Source organism: Saccopteryx bilineata, chromosome 1, assembly GCF_036850765.1.
Source record: "Saccopteryx bilineata isolate mSacBil1 chromosome 1, mSacBil1_pri_phased_curated, whole genome shotgun sequence".
Classification (NCBI taxonomy): Eukaryota; Metazoa; Chordata; class Mammalia; order Chiroptera; family Emballonuridae; genus Saccopteryx; species Saccopteryx bilineata.
The window spans coordinates 46,780,889-46,797,679 of NC_089490.1; the positions used below are offsets into that span (position 1 = coordinate 46,780,889).

The window sequence follows — 16,791 nt, forward strand, 5'->3', positions numbered from 1 at the left end:
CCATGTTGCGACCAGAGCCACTCCAGCACCTGGGGCAGTGGCCAAGGAGCCATCCCCAGCGCCCGGGCCATCTCCGCTCCAATGGAACCTTGGCTGCGGGAGGGGAAGAGAGAGACAGAGAGGAAAGCGCGGCGGAGGGGTGGAGAAGCAAATGGGCGCTTCTCCTGTGTGCCCTGGCCGGGAATCAAACCCAAAAATTTTGAGTTGATGTATGCTTATTATCGTTCGTTTCTAGGAATTTTTAAATTTCTTCTTTGATCTCATTGTTTACCCATTCTTTAATTAATAACATGCTATTTAGTTTCCAAGTGTTTGAGTATTTTTCAGTTTTTCTGTTGTGGTTGATTTCTAGTTTCATGCCATTGTAATCAGAGAAAGTGCTCGATATGATTTCAATCTTCTTAAATTTGTTGAGACCACTTTTGTGCCCTAACATGTGGTCTATTCTAGAGAATGTACCATGAGCACTTGAAAAGAATGTATATTCTGCTGCTTTAGGGTGAAAGGTTCTGAAGATATCTATTAAATCGAGTTGATCTACTATGTCCTTTAAGTCTGCTATTTCTTTGTTAATTTTCTTTCTTGAGGATCTATCTAGTGATGTTAGTGGAGTATTGAAATCCCCTACTATTGTAGTATTGCTGTTGATCTCGCGCTTTAAATCCATCAAAGTCTGCTTTATATATTTAGGTGCTCCTATCTTAGATGCATAGATATTTATAACGGTTATATCTTCCTGTTGGATTGCTCCCTTTATCATTATGTAGTGACCTTCTTTATCTCTTACTATAGTCTTTGTTTTAAAGTTCATTTTGTCGCCTGACCAGGCGGTGGCGCAGTGGATAGAGCATTGGACTGGGATGTTGAAAGACCCAGGTTCGAGACCCCGAGGTCGCCAGCTTGAGCATGGGCTCATCTGGCTTGAGCAAAAACTCACCAGCTTGGACCCAGTGTCGCTGGCTCCAGCAAGGGGTTACTCAGTCTGCTGAAGGCCCGCAGTCAAGGCACATATGAGAAAGCAATCAATGAACAACTAAGAAGTCGCAACACGCAACGAAAAACTAATGATTGATGCTTCTCATCTGTCTCCATTCCTGTCTGTCTGTCCCTGTCTATCCCTCTGACTCTCGCTCTGTCTCTGAAAAAATAAATAAATAAATAGAAGACTTAAAGTTCATTTTGTCTGATATAAGTATTGCTACCCCAGCTTTTTTTTTCATTTCCATTTATGTGAAATATTTTTTCCATCCTTTTATCTTCAGTCTATGTGCATCTTTTGTTTTATGGTGTGTCTCTTGTAGACAGCATATGTATGGGTCCTGTTTTCTTATCCACGCAGCTACCCTATGTTTTTTGATTGGATGATTTAATCCATTTACATTTAAGGTTATTATGGATATGTAATTGTTTATTGCCATTTTATTCTCTAAAGCTGTATTCCTCTTTTGCTATATTCTTTTTCTCCTTTGATCTGTTTACAACAGGCCTCTTAGCATTTATTGCAGCCTTGGTTCGGTTGTAGTGAATTCCTTGATTTTTTTTGTTTTGTCTGGGAAGCTTTTCATTTCTTCTTCAATTTTAAATGATAGCCTTGTTGGATAAAATAGTCTTGGTTGTAGGTTCTTGTTCTGCATTACTTTGAATATTTCTTGCCATTTCCTTCTGGCCTCCAGTGTTTCTGTTGAGAAGTCAGAAGTCATCCTTATAGGGGCTCCTTTGTAGGTGATAGTCTTTTTTTCTATAGCAGCTTTTAATACTTTCTCTTTATCACTTAGCTTTGGTATTTTAATTATGATGTGTCTTGGTGTAGATTTCTTTGCGTTTCTCTTTAATGGAGTTCTCTGTGCTTCCTGAACTTGTGAGATGTTTTCCTGCCTTAATTGAGGGAAGTTTTCAGCTATGATATGCTTGAACAAAGTCTCTATCCCTTGTTCTTTCTCTTCTTCAGGAACCCCTATAATGCAGATGTTATTTCTCTTCATGTTGTCACAGAGCTCTCTTAGAATATCCTCAGACGTTTTGAGTCTCTTTTCTTTTTTCTGCTCTGCTTCCGTACCTTTAGTCATCTTGTCCTCTAACTCGCTGATTCGATTCTCAGCTTCATCCATCCTGCTTTTAATTTCTTCTATTGTGTTCTTCATTTCTGATATTGTATTTGTCATTTCTGACTGATTCATTTTTATTATTTCAATGTCCTTTTTTATATTTGCTATCTTTATTTAAGTGTTTGTAGTGACTATTTATTGTTGTTCTAATATCTTTGAGCATCGTAACAATTGTTACTTTAAACTCTGCATCTGGTAATTTGGTTATATCTGACTCATTCAGGTCCTTTTCTGGGAATTTCTCTTGATTCATTTGTGTGGCATTTCTCTGCCTTTTCATTTTCTCTGTGTAAAAGAAGATTTTGGCCACTGGAGCCCACTGGGTGTGGCCTCTGTTCCCTAGGTATGGTCTGTCTGCAGGCCCGCCACCCCCTCTGCTGTTGCTGCCTAGGGCGTTTGGGTATGGTGCCTGCCCACTGGTGCTGTTGCTGTGGTTTCCACCTCTCCTTCACGGGAGTGGCTGTGATCACGTGCTCGGGTGTACAAGCCTCGGTGGCCTTAGCCATTGCCCCGCCCCCGTGGTTGGCGTTATGCTTGGCCCTGAGGGCAGTGGCGAGCACCTTTGCTCAGCTGCGGGTCTCTGCCTGATTCCAGGTTTTTGCCCCACCCTTGCTGGAGGAGCCTGCTCGTGGGACGGCTGCAAGCCTTGGCTCCAGAGGCTGGGTGGGACTGCGTGCCCACGCTCAGTAGTGGGACTCCACCTGTTCTGGCCTTTTGGCTCCACCCCCGTGGGAGGAGTCGGCTTCCAAGTCAGGCCACAAGCCTGGGTTCCGCGGGCGGGACAGGGCTGTGCTCCTGCGCCCTTGCTCAAGGGCAGGTCTCCACCTTTTCTGGGGTTCCTGCCCTTCCCCCGCAGGCTGGATAGCAGGCGGCTGCAGCTGTGCTTGACCACTTTTGCACACCCCCTCCTCCCCAGCTGGGCAAGACCAAGCTCACACCTGGGCCTCAGTGGCATCCAGCAGGCTTCTGTCCCTGCCGACAGAACCGCGCTTTCGTGTCCTGCCACCACCCTCCCTTGGGCAAGCACTCAGCCGTGTGGGTGGGGGCGCTGCAGCTCAGACCCTAAGACTCTCTTCTGTAGACCCGAAAGCTCCCTCATTCTAAGCAACTCTGCTCTGAGTGCTGTGGGAGAGCTTGTTTGGCTGGAGTCCTGCTTCCCTTTGCTGGTATTGCTGTTTCCAGGGGAAATATTCACTTCAGATTTGGGGAGTGACTCGACCCAGGGGTTAGGGTAGCTGTCTCCCAATATTTTTCTCCCTGTGCCTCCTAGATTACACTCTCTTCCTGCTACTCTGGTCCTCTCCTCTCCCCCGTCCCCTGGAGCCCCGGGTATATGGTTGTGAGAGAGGTTTTCTGCGTGGTCCCTTTAAGAAGAATCCTGGGTCTGAGAGAAATCAGTCTCTTTCTCACAAACAGTCGCCTGTCTTGTTTCCAGCTAAATACTGTCTATACACCTCTTCTAGGCTCTGGGGCTGCAGGCTGGGGCTTTGTTCCTGGGATTCAGGACCCTCCCCTCTCTGCTAAACTCACTTCCCGCCACGGGAGTCTCTCCCAGCTGCTGTTTGCTCCCGGGAGCTGGGCAGCCCTCTCCGCGTTTCCGCTTTTCCTACCAGTCTCAGTGTGGCTTCTTCAGTGTTCCTTGGTTGAAGAGTCCAAAGTTGTTTTTTCCAGGTGATAGTTCTTAAAATTAGTTTGTAATCCACTTTGGTTCTGGGAGGTGGAAGTTGGTACCTCTGCCTACTCCATCGCCATCTTTTCTACTCCAGGTGGATTTTTAAGAATAGATTCTATTTAGGCCTTTCAAGAATTTACTGTATTTGGAAAACAATGAGTTATAGCATATCTCTATTCTATTCTTTCTAGGTAGTGCCTCCTTTCTTCCTACCCCATGTGATTTTTCTGGTAGTGCTCTGAATAGCAGAGCTCTTTGTTCACTTCATGATGGCCTTTTAAACATTTCAGTCCTCTTGTAGGGTGTGATAGCTGGAATCAACGCAAGTCTTCGGGTCAGACACAAGCCTCCTTTCATCGTCAGCCGAACAGAAGGCTACATAGGAGTCTTGATTGATGACCTCACCACACTGGGCACCAATGAACCATACCGAATGTTTACGAGCCGAGCGGAGTTCCGTTTGTCACTGCGCCCTGATAATGCTGACAGCCGCCTCACATTCCGAGGTAACTTTTCACAGAGTCTACCGACCAGGTTTGTTCTTATCAGACCTCTCATGATATTCTCTCCTGCCCTCTTCTAGGGTATAAGGAAGCTGGCTGTGTTTCCCAACAAAGGCATGAAAGAGCTTCTTGGATGAAGTCTTCTTTAGAAGAAGGCATTTCTATGCTAAAATCCATTGAGTTTTCAAGTTCCAAATGGAAAAAGTTAATCCCAGAGGCTTCTATAAGTATTAGTAGAAGTGAGCCTCTCAGGTAAGCATTTTTAATATAAACCTCTCACTTTTTACAGGAAAACGAGATCATCTCAGAGAGATGTTACTTATAGATTCTCTGCCTTCTCATTTTAAATGATGCTTACTTTTGACTGCTTTTCAAAATCCTTTAAATGTAACTTACCTCTTTATTCAGTATTGAAAAATATGTATGATTCTACATGATTACTTATTTTATATAATTTTTTTATGGCTCCCATTGAGTTTTTGTGGCTTTGCTAAGATATAGAGGATACAAATTAAGAAATACAGTTATCCGGTTGCTTTTAGAAGTGTGGAACAGTTGCGGTGGTCTCATCTTACCTGTAAAGTATATAAAGGAAACTTCTTTGATTAAGCAGAGTGTTATAAATTCTTTGGACTTACTTGCTGAGTCCCTTGTTTCTTGAGGGGTGCTATTTTTGTTTTATCATTCTCATATGTATCTATTGTCTCTAACCTGTCCAAATGCTGTCTCTTTCATTAACAGCCAGGCATAACATGTCCTTGTTTGGCTTTCATCTCATCATGGTGCTATATTGTTTAGTACTTCTGTTCCCAAGTTCTCCTTTTCATGGGAATTTCACAAAGCACTGTCCTCTGTGTTGGAGGATGTTAAGCAGGTTTTCAGTTGTAGTAGCAGTGATTATCAAAGAAGCTGCATCGGCCTGACCAGGTGGTGGCGCAGTGGATAGAGCGTCAGACTGGGATGCAGAGGACCCGGGTTTGGGACCCCGAGGTCGCCAGCTTGAGTGCGAGTTCATCTGGTTTGATGAAAAGCCCACCAGCTTGAACCCAAGGTCGCTGGCTCCAGCAAGGGGTTACTCGATCTGCTGAAGGCCCGCAGTCAAGGCACATATGAGAAGGCAGTCAGTGAACAACTAAGGTGTTGCAACACGCAATGAAAAACTAATGATTGATGTTTCTCATCTCTCTCCGTTTCTGTCTGTCTGTCCCTGTCTATCCCTCTCTCTGACTCACTCTCTGTCTCTGTAATAAATAAATAAATAAATAAATAAGCTGCATCGTAGTCACCCAAATCAGAGGATCTCATTCACAGGAATGAGAACCTGTATCACAAATAAGGGTGATGATATCTTCGTTTACCAGCTAAGTTGCACCAAGAGGTGGTAGTAGTATAAACATGTTTATATTTATAATTCACTTAATTTTCAAGCTGTTTATTTGTTTGTTTAAATTTAGGAGAGTTCACATTATTTCAGGCTTTTACAGATATTTTATAACTTTTTTTTTTAAGTTTTACTGATTTTAAAGAGAAAGAAGAGATTTGTTGTTCCATTTATTTATGCATTCACTGGCTGACTTTTTAATTTTTTTTAATTTTTCTTAAGTGAGAAGCAGGGAGGCAGTCTCCTGCATGTGCCCTAAAGGCATTCACCCAGCAAGCTCCCTTCCAGGCCATTGCCTGCCCATCTGGGCTGTTGCTCTGTTGCTCGGCAACCAAGCTATTTAAGAGCCTGAGTCAAGGTCATAGAGCCATCCTCAGCATCTGGGGCTAATTTGCTCCAACCAAGCTATGGCTGAGGGAGGAGCAGAGAGAGATAGAGGAAAGGGAAATGGGAGGGGTGGAGAAGCAGATGGTTGCTTCTCCTATGTGCCCTTATAAAAAAACAAACCTAGGACATCTGCACGATGAACCAACATTTTACCACTGAGCCAAACAACCAGGGCTGTTGTTCCAGTTATTTGTGCATTCACTGGCTGATTCTTGTATGTTCCCTGACCAGGGATTAAACCCACTATATTGATGTATCAAGATGAAGCTCTAGCCTGACCTGTGGTGGCGCAATGGATAAAGCGTCAACCTGGAAATGCTGAGGTTGCCGGTTCAAAACCCTGGGCTTGCCTGGTCAAGGCACATATGGGAGTTGATGCTTCCAGCTCCTCCCCCCCTTCTCTCTCTCTGTCTCTCCTCTCTCTTTCTCTCTCTCTCTCTCTGTCTCTCCCTCTCCTCTCTAAAATGAATAAAATAAAAAAATAAAAAATAAAAAATAAAAAAAGATGAAGCTCTAACCAACTGAACTACCCCACCAGGGCAACATTATGCTTGGTTTTGTTTAAATATTGCACTGTTTCAAATTTGTATAATTAGAATTTGCTTTAATGTGACTAATTAAAGCAGGGGAAGTGATTGCTTTCAACTCAGTTTAAAATGCTAATTGCTGAGCCTCACCTGTGGTGGCACAGTGGATAAAGCATTGACCTGGAACGCTGAGGTTGCCCATTTGAAACCCTAGGCTTGCCTGGTCAAGGCACATATGTGAAGCAACTATAAGTTGATGCTTTCTGCTCCTCCCTGCCACCTTTTTCTCTCTCTTCTTTCTAAAAAATTAATAAAAGTCAATAAGTAAATAAAATGCTAACTGATAATAAAAATATGTAAAAGAAGGATTTCAGTTTTATATTTTTAGCAAATGTCATGAGTAGCTATTCTGTTAAGGTGATTAAAAAGGGGGGGGGGATTCTTTCCGGTTGGCTCAGTGATGGAACATCAGCCCCATGTGTGGACATCTCAGGTTCGATTCCCAGTCAGAGCACACAGAATTGGCCATCTGCTCTCCACCCCTTCCCTTCCTCCTTCTCTCTCTCTTACTCTCCCAGTGCCATGGCTCAATTGATTCAGAACATTGGCCCTGGATATTGAGGATGGCTCCATGGAGCCTCTGCCTAAGGTGCTAAAAATAGCTCAGTTGTAAGCATGGCCCTAGATAGAGCATCAGCCCCAGACTGGGGGTGCCAGGTAGATCCCAGTCAGGGCGCATGCAGAAGTCTGTCACTCTATCTCCCCTCCTCTCACTTGGAAAAGAAGAAAGAAAAGTAATTTGGCCAAATATTTTTCTTTTTAATTCAAGTCTTTCCCTTCAGGAGGAAGCACAGTCCCAGTCCCTGTATTTGATTTCAGTAGAATATTTACAGTTTAGCATTTGGCCTCTTGAAATAAACTTACGTTTTCATTTCTTTTTTTTTTCTTTATTTTTTTAATTGACTCTATTGGGGTTGTTTTTCTTTTTTAAAAACAATTTTATATTTTGGTTTTAATTGACATTCAGTGTCCTAAACGAACTCACTTTATCAATGCCTAGATATATACAGCTAAAAAGGTAGAGGGTTGGTCGAGATACACTGACCGCTTTCACTGCAGACATGGCAGGCTCTGTGCTAAGCACTGACGACTTGAACAGGCATCTTACCCAGAGGGATAGGTTCATGCCTGTGCACACTCGTTTCCTGTCGGGGTTATAGGAGACCCACTGATGTGTTAGGTAGCTGAAGTTCTCTTGTCTTCTCCCCAAGTGAGACTTGTCCTTTCTGTGCCAGACTCCTGAACCCTGCGGCTTAGGCTTGATTCAAAGAACGTCTTGAAGTCTGGAACCGAGAGCAACTCCAAGCCTCGTAAACAAGTGATTTAAGATTGTTTTATAAATTAGATAGTTAAGGACTTTTCTTCAAGGTCCCATTCTGCTAGTTCCAAGGTGACTTTTTGGTTAGTCATTAGGAGGTGTGTTCCACTATGTTCTATAATTTCTGACATCGACAACCATCACCCTTTTGGAGGTTAGGGTTCTGTGGTTTCAATGTAGCTTATCTGGTGAGGCCTCTGTAATGAATTATCTAGTTCCTTGTGGAGAGAGAATTTCTAGATCTTCTTAGAGCAGGCCTTCTAAGAGATAGATGAGTCAGACATCTGCACAGGTTGTGATAATGCACAACTGTGATAATACAATGAGCTATAAAGAAGGTCAGTGTGAGCCCTGGGAGGACTTGGGACCCTGGATGGGCAGATCGGACTTTCTGTTGACTTGATAATAATTGGTTTAAGTGGTTTAATTGGTTTTGGGTGGACAGAATCGATCAAAAAAGCAATCTATTAAAAAAGAGGGAAAGATGAAAGTTAGTAAATAAAAAAATGTAAGGAGACTGCAGATCACTGAGGCCTCGAGACAACCAAACAAAGTAAGAGGGAAACTGCAGAATACTTTGCAGTCTTGGAGCAAACCAGAGACCTTCACCTGGTCTGAGCGAGCAAGGAGACTCATTCACAGAACATGCGCTTAACTGGCTGTGGCTTAGGTGTAAATTCTTAGGAAGCTCAATCAAGCCCTTGTTATCAGAGGAGATTCCATCCTTACAAGAAAGGAGGACAAATGGATTACAGCAATAAACCTTTACCAACAACTCATTTCTCAGGATACAGGAAGGGAGTTGGCAAGAATCACACAGGTGTCACTGAGGTTCTGCTATGTTGCAGAGGCTGCTGCATTTGTTCACTATACTTGGAAAAAATAGGTATCTTTTGATATTATTTATTCTGACATTATTATTTCTAAGGAATCCTGTTCTTGATCTGTCTTGTATTGTATGGACTCCTATGTTAATGAAATGCTTGTGTGACTGCAGTGCCCTAGATGTTCTCAAGTATGAAGAAGTTGACATGGAATTACTGGCCAAGGCTGTTCCAGAACCCTTGAAGGAATACACTAAATGCCGAGAGCTAGCTGAAAGACTGAAAATAGAAGGTAGAAAATATATTTGTTACTTAAGATGCCTATATACTCTCTTTTCCGTTTGTACAAACTATGAATGGACAGCAGTTCCATTTAGAGCTCTAGTTTGCCTGACCGTGCCGTGGCTCAGTGGATAGAGCATCGGCCTGGACTGCAGAGCTCCCAGGTTCAAAACCCTGAGGTCGCCATCTTGAGCACAGGCTCATCTGCTTGAGCAGAGGCTCACCAGCTGAAGCACAGGGTCGCAGGCTTGAGCATGGGATCGTAGACATGACCCCATGGTCGCTGGCTGGAAGCCCAAGATCACTGGCTTGAGCTCTAGGTCGCGGGCTTGAGCAATGGATTACTGGCTCGGCTGGAGCCACTCTCTCAAGGCACATATGAGAAGGCAATGGACAACTAAGATGCTGCATAAAGTACTGATGCCTCTTGTCTCTCTCTCTTCCTCTCTGTCCTGCACCCTCTTGTAAAAAAGATATAGCTCTTTTGTAAGAGGAGACATTTTTATCATATGATCAGCATAGTCTTAGGCAGTTTGAGGATCTGCTACTATAAAGCTTTTGTTTAAAAAAAAGAACTATTTTTTTTCCTTGATCTTTTTGCATTTTCCCCATATGATGTTCTAATACAGTCATCCATCGCTGTATCGTGGTTCACTTTTTGCCGTCTCACTGCATCGGGGACTTTTAAATTGTATATATCTTATTTTGTGTTGTGGTTTTTCGCCATACCGTGGGATTTTGCAGTATATAGGGATTTTTATATATTTATTATTTTAATTATTTTTGCAGTAAAATAAGCAAAATAAGTGTGGGAAAGGTTAATAACAGTGTGGGAAAGGTTTATAATAGTGTTGGGTGGGTATATAAAGCCTTAAAATATATATGAACAAAAAAATAAATATAAGGTCGCTACTTAGAGGATTTTCGCCTGTTGCAGGGTGTTCCGGAACCTAACCCCCACGATTGACATGGGACCACTATAATGAGAAAAATAATACCATGTTTAGCTTTGACAGTATATGGAATACTCCACCATTAGCAGATACTTATGTGTATCAGGCAGAGAAGCTCAGTGTCTGCCCTGCACATCATAGCACACGGAACCCTCTCCCTGTGGGTCCCTGCATTGACCATCAGAGCCACAGGTGACTTTGTAGTTGCACTGAATTATTCTTTAAAGTGTTTCATTATGAAAAAAGTTCAAATATTAAATTGAAAATGAAAATAAGATCAGCTTCTGTATTTTGATAAGGTGTATTTTCCTGTGGTGGAAAGTTATGTGGAGAAAAGGCAGGAAACAAAATGAGATGGAGAGAAAAGAGAAAAGTTGGATGATGATGTACTCTTCAAACAGAAAGGGACTTTAAGCTCCTTGGGGCCCAGTGAAGGTGTAAGAATGCTATATTCCTTCTAGCAGTGGCATTTTCTGTCAGCACCAGAGCTGTCACCTTGCAATGCGTTGGCTGCAATTTTAGGATGACCCGAGTGCCGCCTGCCATCTTTCCATGCAAGTTGATGAGTCTAGCAACAGCCTGACCAGGCGGTGGTGCAGTGGATAGAGGGTCGGACTGGGCGCAGAGGACGCAGGTTCAAAACTCCAATTTCACCAGTTTGAGCACAGGGTTGCTGGCTTAAGCATAGTATCATGGACATGACCTCATGGTCGCTGGCTTGAGCCCAAATGTCACTGGCTTGAAGCCCAAGGTCACAAGCAAGGGGTCACTCGCTCTGCTGTAGCCGCCTGGTTAAGGCACATAAGAGAAAGCAATCAATGAACAACTAAAGTGCCTCAGCGAAGATTTGATGCTTCTTATCTCCTGTCTGTCTGTCCCTATCTGTACCTCGCTCTGTCTCTGACACACACACACACACACACACACACACAAAGTGTAGCAACAAAAGGAAACCCACCTAGACTTATAATCACTTTCAAATGACCACATACTAGTAGTAAACTAATGTGTAAGACATAATGTTTACCTTTTATTTCAATATCATGATTTCTCTGTTAAATAATAACTTATTGAACGTTTAGGCTTTTAGCACCTGGATATAGGTGATTACATTGTATAGTTTAACTTTGTTTGGAATTTAATTTGTCCAGTAAATAATCAGGTTCAGGTTAGGATAACCCAGGATAATTAACTTGTTTGTTGATAAAGACTCTTAATTTATATCCAGGGCTTAAAAGAAACCTCACTAGGTTAAAACATAACCCTTATCAGTGGTTTTCAAATTACTTCACCCATCCTCCACTAGACAGTAATATGTCCTGGATGGCAATCAGTTTCACAGTCTTTGTATTATCTAATGTTTTGCTATACACGTATTTGAAAGATTAAATAAATATACTTTTAACCCCTATGTTATCTTAGTTATATTTCATGATTCCCTGCTGATTCTGTTCATGAGTCATAAATTTATATTACAATTCTTTGTACTAGATTGTTGTATTACAGTGTTGCATTAAGCCCTTTGCATGCATTGTTTCATTTGATACTATAACTGTCCTGTGAAGGACAGGCATTAGCATTAATATCTTAATTTTACAGATAAATGGTAACTGGCCTGAGAACACACAACTGGTAAGCGGTAGAGCTGGGAATTGAACCTAGCTTGTCTGGCTGTAAGGCCTGTATACTTCACAACTCTCTTTGTTGCCATAAAGACCGTTAGAAGTAATCTAGGTCAGCCGTTAAATTTTCTGGTTAAAGAACCCGAGGCCCAGAAGGATAATGACATGCCCATGGTCAGAGGGTAATTTATTGGTAGAGCCAGGCTCAGAGCTGAGATTTTCTGGCTGCCAGGCAAGTGATGGAAGCAGGTGCCACCAGAACCTTTAGGGAAGACTGGTTTTCTTAAACAGGACGGAAGACCACCTCAATTTAGGTTTTAAAACAGGTTTTGAACTTATTTTTCTAAGAACAGAAGGCTTTAATAATAAATAATGGCTGAATTTTCTTTCTTAACCTTACTTCTGAATAAAGCCTGAAATAAATTATGTGTTATCACTGATGAGCTTTAAACTTTAAAATTGTAGCTTTATATGTCCATACTTCAGAAGACCATTTTCTTGAAGAAATATCTGATTATTAGGACTTAGATTTCAAACCCACAGCCTACTGAGGGATGCTCCACCAAAATTTTCACTGAGACTCTGGCAGGTTGGCTCAGTGAATAGAGCATCACCTTGGCGTACAGACGTCCCATGTTCGATCCCCAGGCAGGGTACACATGAGAAGTGACCATCTTCTTCTTCTCTCCCCCTCCATCACCCTCTTCTCTCTCTCCCTCTCTATCAGTGGCTCAATTGGTTCGAGCATCAGACTCAGTTGCTCAGGACAGCTTGGTTGGTCCGAGTGTTGGCCTCAGGCGCTGAGGATAGCCCAGTTGATTCGAGCATCAGCCCCAGACAGGGGTTTCCTGGTGGATTCCCATCAGAGCACATGTGGGAATCTGTCTCTCATTTAAAAAAAAAGAAAAAAAAATTACACTGAGAAGGAACACAATTTCCTTTTAATTTTCCAAAATTTTCAAATGAAAAGGACATGTAGTAAACTACCAGACAGAACGTTGTAGTTAATTTTAAGATACTCCCTGTTTTTATTTTAGCCTCAGTTTCCTCATCTGGGTAAGGGAACAGGCACCCTACCTAGCCCATGGTGTTGAGATAAGTGTTGAGTGAGATAATGTAGAAAAAGCTCTTTGTAAACTGTAAAAAGCTATACAAATGTAAGTTGTTAAATATAACCTGAGTATCATAATTTTGTTCACCAGCCACTTATGAATCAGCATTATTCCATCAACAAGAAGAAATAAAGAACATTCAGCGAGATGAAGCTCTCCAGCTGCCGAAAGACCTGGATTATTTGACTCTCAGGGATGTGTCTTTGTCCTCTGAAGTTCGAGAGAAGCTACATTTCAGTCGCCCACAGACGGTAAGAAAGCAGGCAGTGGATAGGAAGAGCGTATAAATTAAGAGCCAGTGGTTTAATTTTTTAAACCTGGAATAATCATGGCCACATAACTAATATTTTATTTTATCATAAAGAACTGAACCTGTTATTTTTAATATCTCTTTCTATGACAGGCATCAATATATTTTTATGAGATGGAAAAACTTAATCTAAATAAATAAACAAAAGTCAAGAATTGGGTTGGTTATAATTCAGTGGTTTTCTTTTTTTTTTTTTTTATTTATTTATTTATTTATTTATTTTTTTCATTTTTCTGAAGCTGGAAACAGGGAGAGACAGTCAGACAGACTCCCGCATGCGCCCGACCGGGATCCACCCGGCACGCCCACCAGGGGCGGTGCTCTGCCCCCCAGGGGGCGATGCTCTGTCCATCCTGGGCGTCGCCATATTGCGACCAGAGCCACTCTAGCGCCTGAGGCAGAGGCCACAGAGCCATGCCCAGCGCCCGGGCCATCTTTGCTCCAATGGAGCCTTGGCTGCGGGAGGGGAAGAGAGAGACAGAGAGGAAAGCGCGGCGGAGGGGTGGAGAAGCAAACGGGCGCTTCTCCTATGTGCCCTGGCCGGGAATCGAACCCGGGTCCTCCGCACGCTAGGCCGACGCTCTACCGCTGAGCCAACCGGCCAGGGCCAGTGGTTTTCAAATTACTACTCAGATCCCTCTCTAAGGGCTCCATAGTGTGACCTTGGGAGCTACTGGGAGAAAGAGGGGAGCTGAAGAGGTCCCCTGCCCCATGCTTTAGCCTGAGTGTGTGTGTGTGCATGCACATTGTGTGTGTGCACCTGTAATGTGCACACACTCGCATACAATTGTAAATGACTCTATAAAACTTTATATTGTATAGTATTGAACTTCTACTAAATAGTTAAAGACTGATTGGCTGTATTGATTGATTCTAACATGTACATTTTCACATCTCTGAAACTGGGTGGTACCTTTAAAGTTGGTGGTGTCTCATCATTTAATGAGTAGTAGGGTTTTTGTTTGTTTTGTTTTCTTTTTTTAGTGGCCGTGGTTCATAAAATAAAGAAATATTTAACAAAAATCTGTTCTGTACAAATTTTTAAATAATTTTAATTTTTATTATTTAAGTGGAGGAGTGATTTCCTCAATATAACTTGGTGTTCTTAGCAGTGGTCATCATGGAAAATAGGCAAACAAGCCTTAAACTTTATAACACTATGCATACTATTCGTTTTGGGTTGTGTTTTTATGCATAGTTATAAACTGCACTGCCCAAAATATGGCCACTAGCCAAGTAGACGATTTGCATTAATTAAAATTAAATAAAATTTAAAATTAAATCCTTCGGTCATATTAACCACCTTTAAGGTGCTCATAGTCACATACGGCTAGTGGCTAACATGTTGGACAGTGCGTTGTTGCAGTGCAGACGTGACAGAAAATTTCTGGTATCACAGAAAGTTCAGTTGGACAGCACTGGTCATCAAATTCTCAACCTTTTATCCACAGTTCTCAGATGCAAAAAGGTCCAGTGTTTGCTGTAGACTCATTTGGTGGTTAAATGTACCTGAACTGGCATGAAGCTATTTAGTCCTTACACCACTTAGAGTTAATATTCATATATTTCACTGTAAAAAATACAATACAGAAATATTAATTATAGGGTGCTGCCCAACACTTCTAGGGATGCTGCATTAGTTTAATGAAAAGAAAAAGTAGGCACCCTAACATCTGTTAGTTATGTGATCTTGGATAAATAATTTTTTTAATACTTTTTTTTTTTTATTGATTTTAAAGAGAGAGGAAGGAGGGGAGAGAGAGAAAAAGAAACATCAATTTGTTGTTCCACTTGTGCATTCATCGGTTGATTGCTATATGCGCCCTGATCAGGGATAGTACCCGCAACCTTGGCATATCAGGACGACACTCTAACCAACTGGCCTACCCTGCCAGGGCAGAACAAGTCACTTAAGTTTCTGTAAGCCTCATATTTCGCAGGTCAAGAAAAAAATGAAGATATTAATAATCACATGTCCTTTATCTACTTTATAGTTAATTAGAAAAGCATTAAGATAATACTTTTGAAAATATTTTATAAACTATAATATACAAATTGTTCTTTAACAAACATTATTTGAATAATGCTGGCATTTATGTTTTTTTTGTGGTTTTGATTCATAGATTGGGGCTGCTAGTCGCATACCTGGAGTGACACCTGCTGCCATCGTCAATCTGCTCAGATTTGTGAAGAACACTCAGCACAGACACGCAGCTGTGAATGAGCTGCCCAGAACTGATCAAAGCTCGTGTAATACAGACCAGCTTAAAGAGAGACAGTTATAGCTTTTTATTTGTAGAAGACTTTTAAACAACATAAAAGTGTAGATAGAAGACAAGAAGTGTTTTTATTAAGCACCTGTTAAAATAACCTTATTAGTTATTAAGGCTTTGTCATTAATATGTGAAGAAGACAGAGATTATCATTGTGCTTTTTTGTATATCTGAAAAAAAATAGTTATAATCTGTTAATTTATACTCTTTCTCTCAGGTGCTCTAATATAATGAGCCTGTTGATACAACTTTGTGCAAAGTTCATTCAAGAGAGATATAGTGGACCTGAAACTAAAGCTTAGAAAAAAGTCTTTGCTTCAGATTTGCCTACTCAGAGAGGACTTTTTCCATTAAATGTACCACATTAAAATTCTTATCTTTCAGCCCTGGCCGGTTGGCTCAGTGGTAAAGTGTCAGCCTGGCGTGCAGGAGTTCCAGGTTCGATTCCTGGCCAGGGCACACAGGAGAAGTGCCCATCTGCTTCTCCACCTCTCCCTCTCTCCTTCTTCTCTGTCTCTCTCTTCCCCTCCCGCAGCCAAGGCTCCATTGGAGCAAGGTTGGCCCGGGCGCTGAGGATGGCTCTATGGCCTCTGCCTCAGGCGCTAGAATGGCTCTGGTTGCAACAAAGCGATGCCCCAGATGGGCAGAGCATCGCCCCCTGGTGGGCAGAGCATCTCCTTCTGGTGGGCGTGCCGGGTGGATCCCGGTTGGGCGCATGTGGGAGTCTGTCTGACTGCCTCCCCATTTCCAACTTCAGAAAAATACTGAAAAAAAGAAAAATAAAATAAAATTCTTATCTTTCAACTTGTTTTGAAAGCCTTCTTGGTTATTCTAGGTTAAGAGGCAGTTTCAGAGCCCTTAAATCTTAGGGCTAAAACACTGAAACTGTACAGCAGTATCCAGAATCATTCAGCTGATATCCAGTATTGGAGTGTATGGAGGGTGAAAGTTGACTTCTAAGATTTCTGCAGGACATCCTCAGTAGTAATTGTCTTTGAACATGAATTAATTCCTACAAAACAGAAGAATTAGAAATCAGCATAGTTTTCTATCATTCACAATGTGGAGAACTTGGTAACCTTGTTAATGCAGACTAATGTAAAGGAAGGGAAAGTAAAGTAAATATAGTCATTTTATATCATACAATTTTTTTTAATGAAAATGTGGCCACAATTTCTTAACATTGAAGACAAATCCATATTAATGATGACTGGTGTTTCCCTGTTTTAGGTCAGAATTGGCAGAAAAGTCAGAATGATGTTGCCATTCCTCTTCCTCTCCAGTACTTCCATGATATGTAGTCACATGATTAGGGCGGATGACCCATTGACTGGCTCCTTGGACACAACCTTTTTGGAGAGACTAGAAGATAAATAAAGCCAAGTGGGTCAGAGGGCCCTGCCCGCCCCTAGATATGCCAACCCAGACCTGTCATCGGCCTAGAGACACCCCCATGTCCTCT

At 42.0% G+C, this 16,791-nt stretch overlaps 1 protein-coding gene across 1 annotated transcript in view; it reads left to right on the forward strand.

The window, feature by feature from the left end:
* MTO1 (mitochondrial tRNA translation optimization 1) overlaps positions 1-16,133 on the forward strand; it is a 33,843-nt gene extending 17,710 nt beyond the window's left edge. Inside the window, exons 8-12 of the mRNA XM_066253654.1 lie at positions 4,079-4,283; positions 4,361-4,532; positions 8,951-9,069; positions 12,837-12,997; positions 15,180-16,133. Of these exons, the coding sequence (XP_066109751.1) occupies positions 4,079-4,283; positions 4,361-4,532; positions 8,951-9,069; positions 12,837-12,997; positions 15,180-15,341 (819 nt within the window). The 3' untranslated portion in view covers positions 15,342-16,133. The remainder of the gene's footprint in view (positions 1-4,078; positions 4,284-4,360; positions 4,533-8,950; positions 9,070-12,836; positions 12,998-15,179) is intronic.
* The last annotated feature ends 658 nt before the right edge of the window (positions 16,134-16,791 follow it).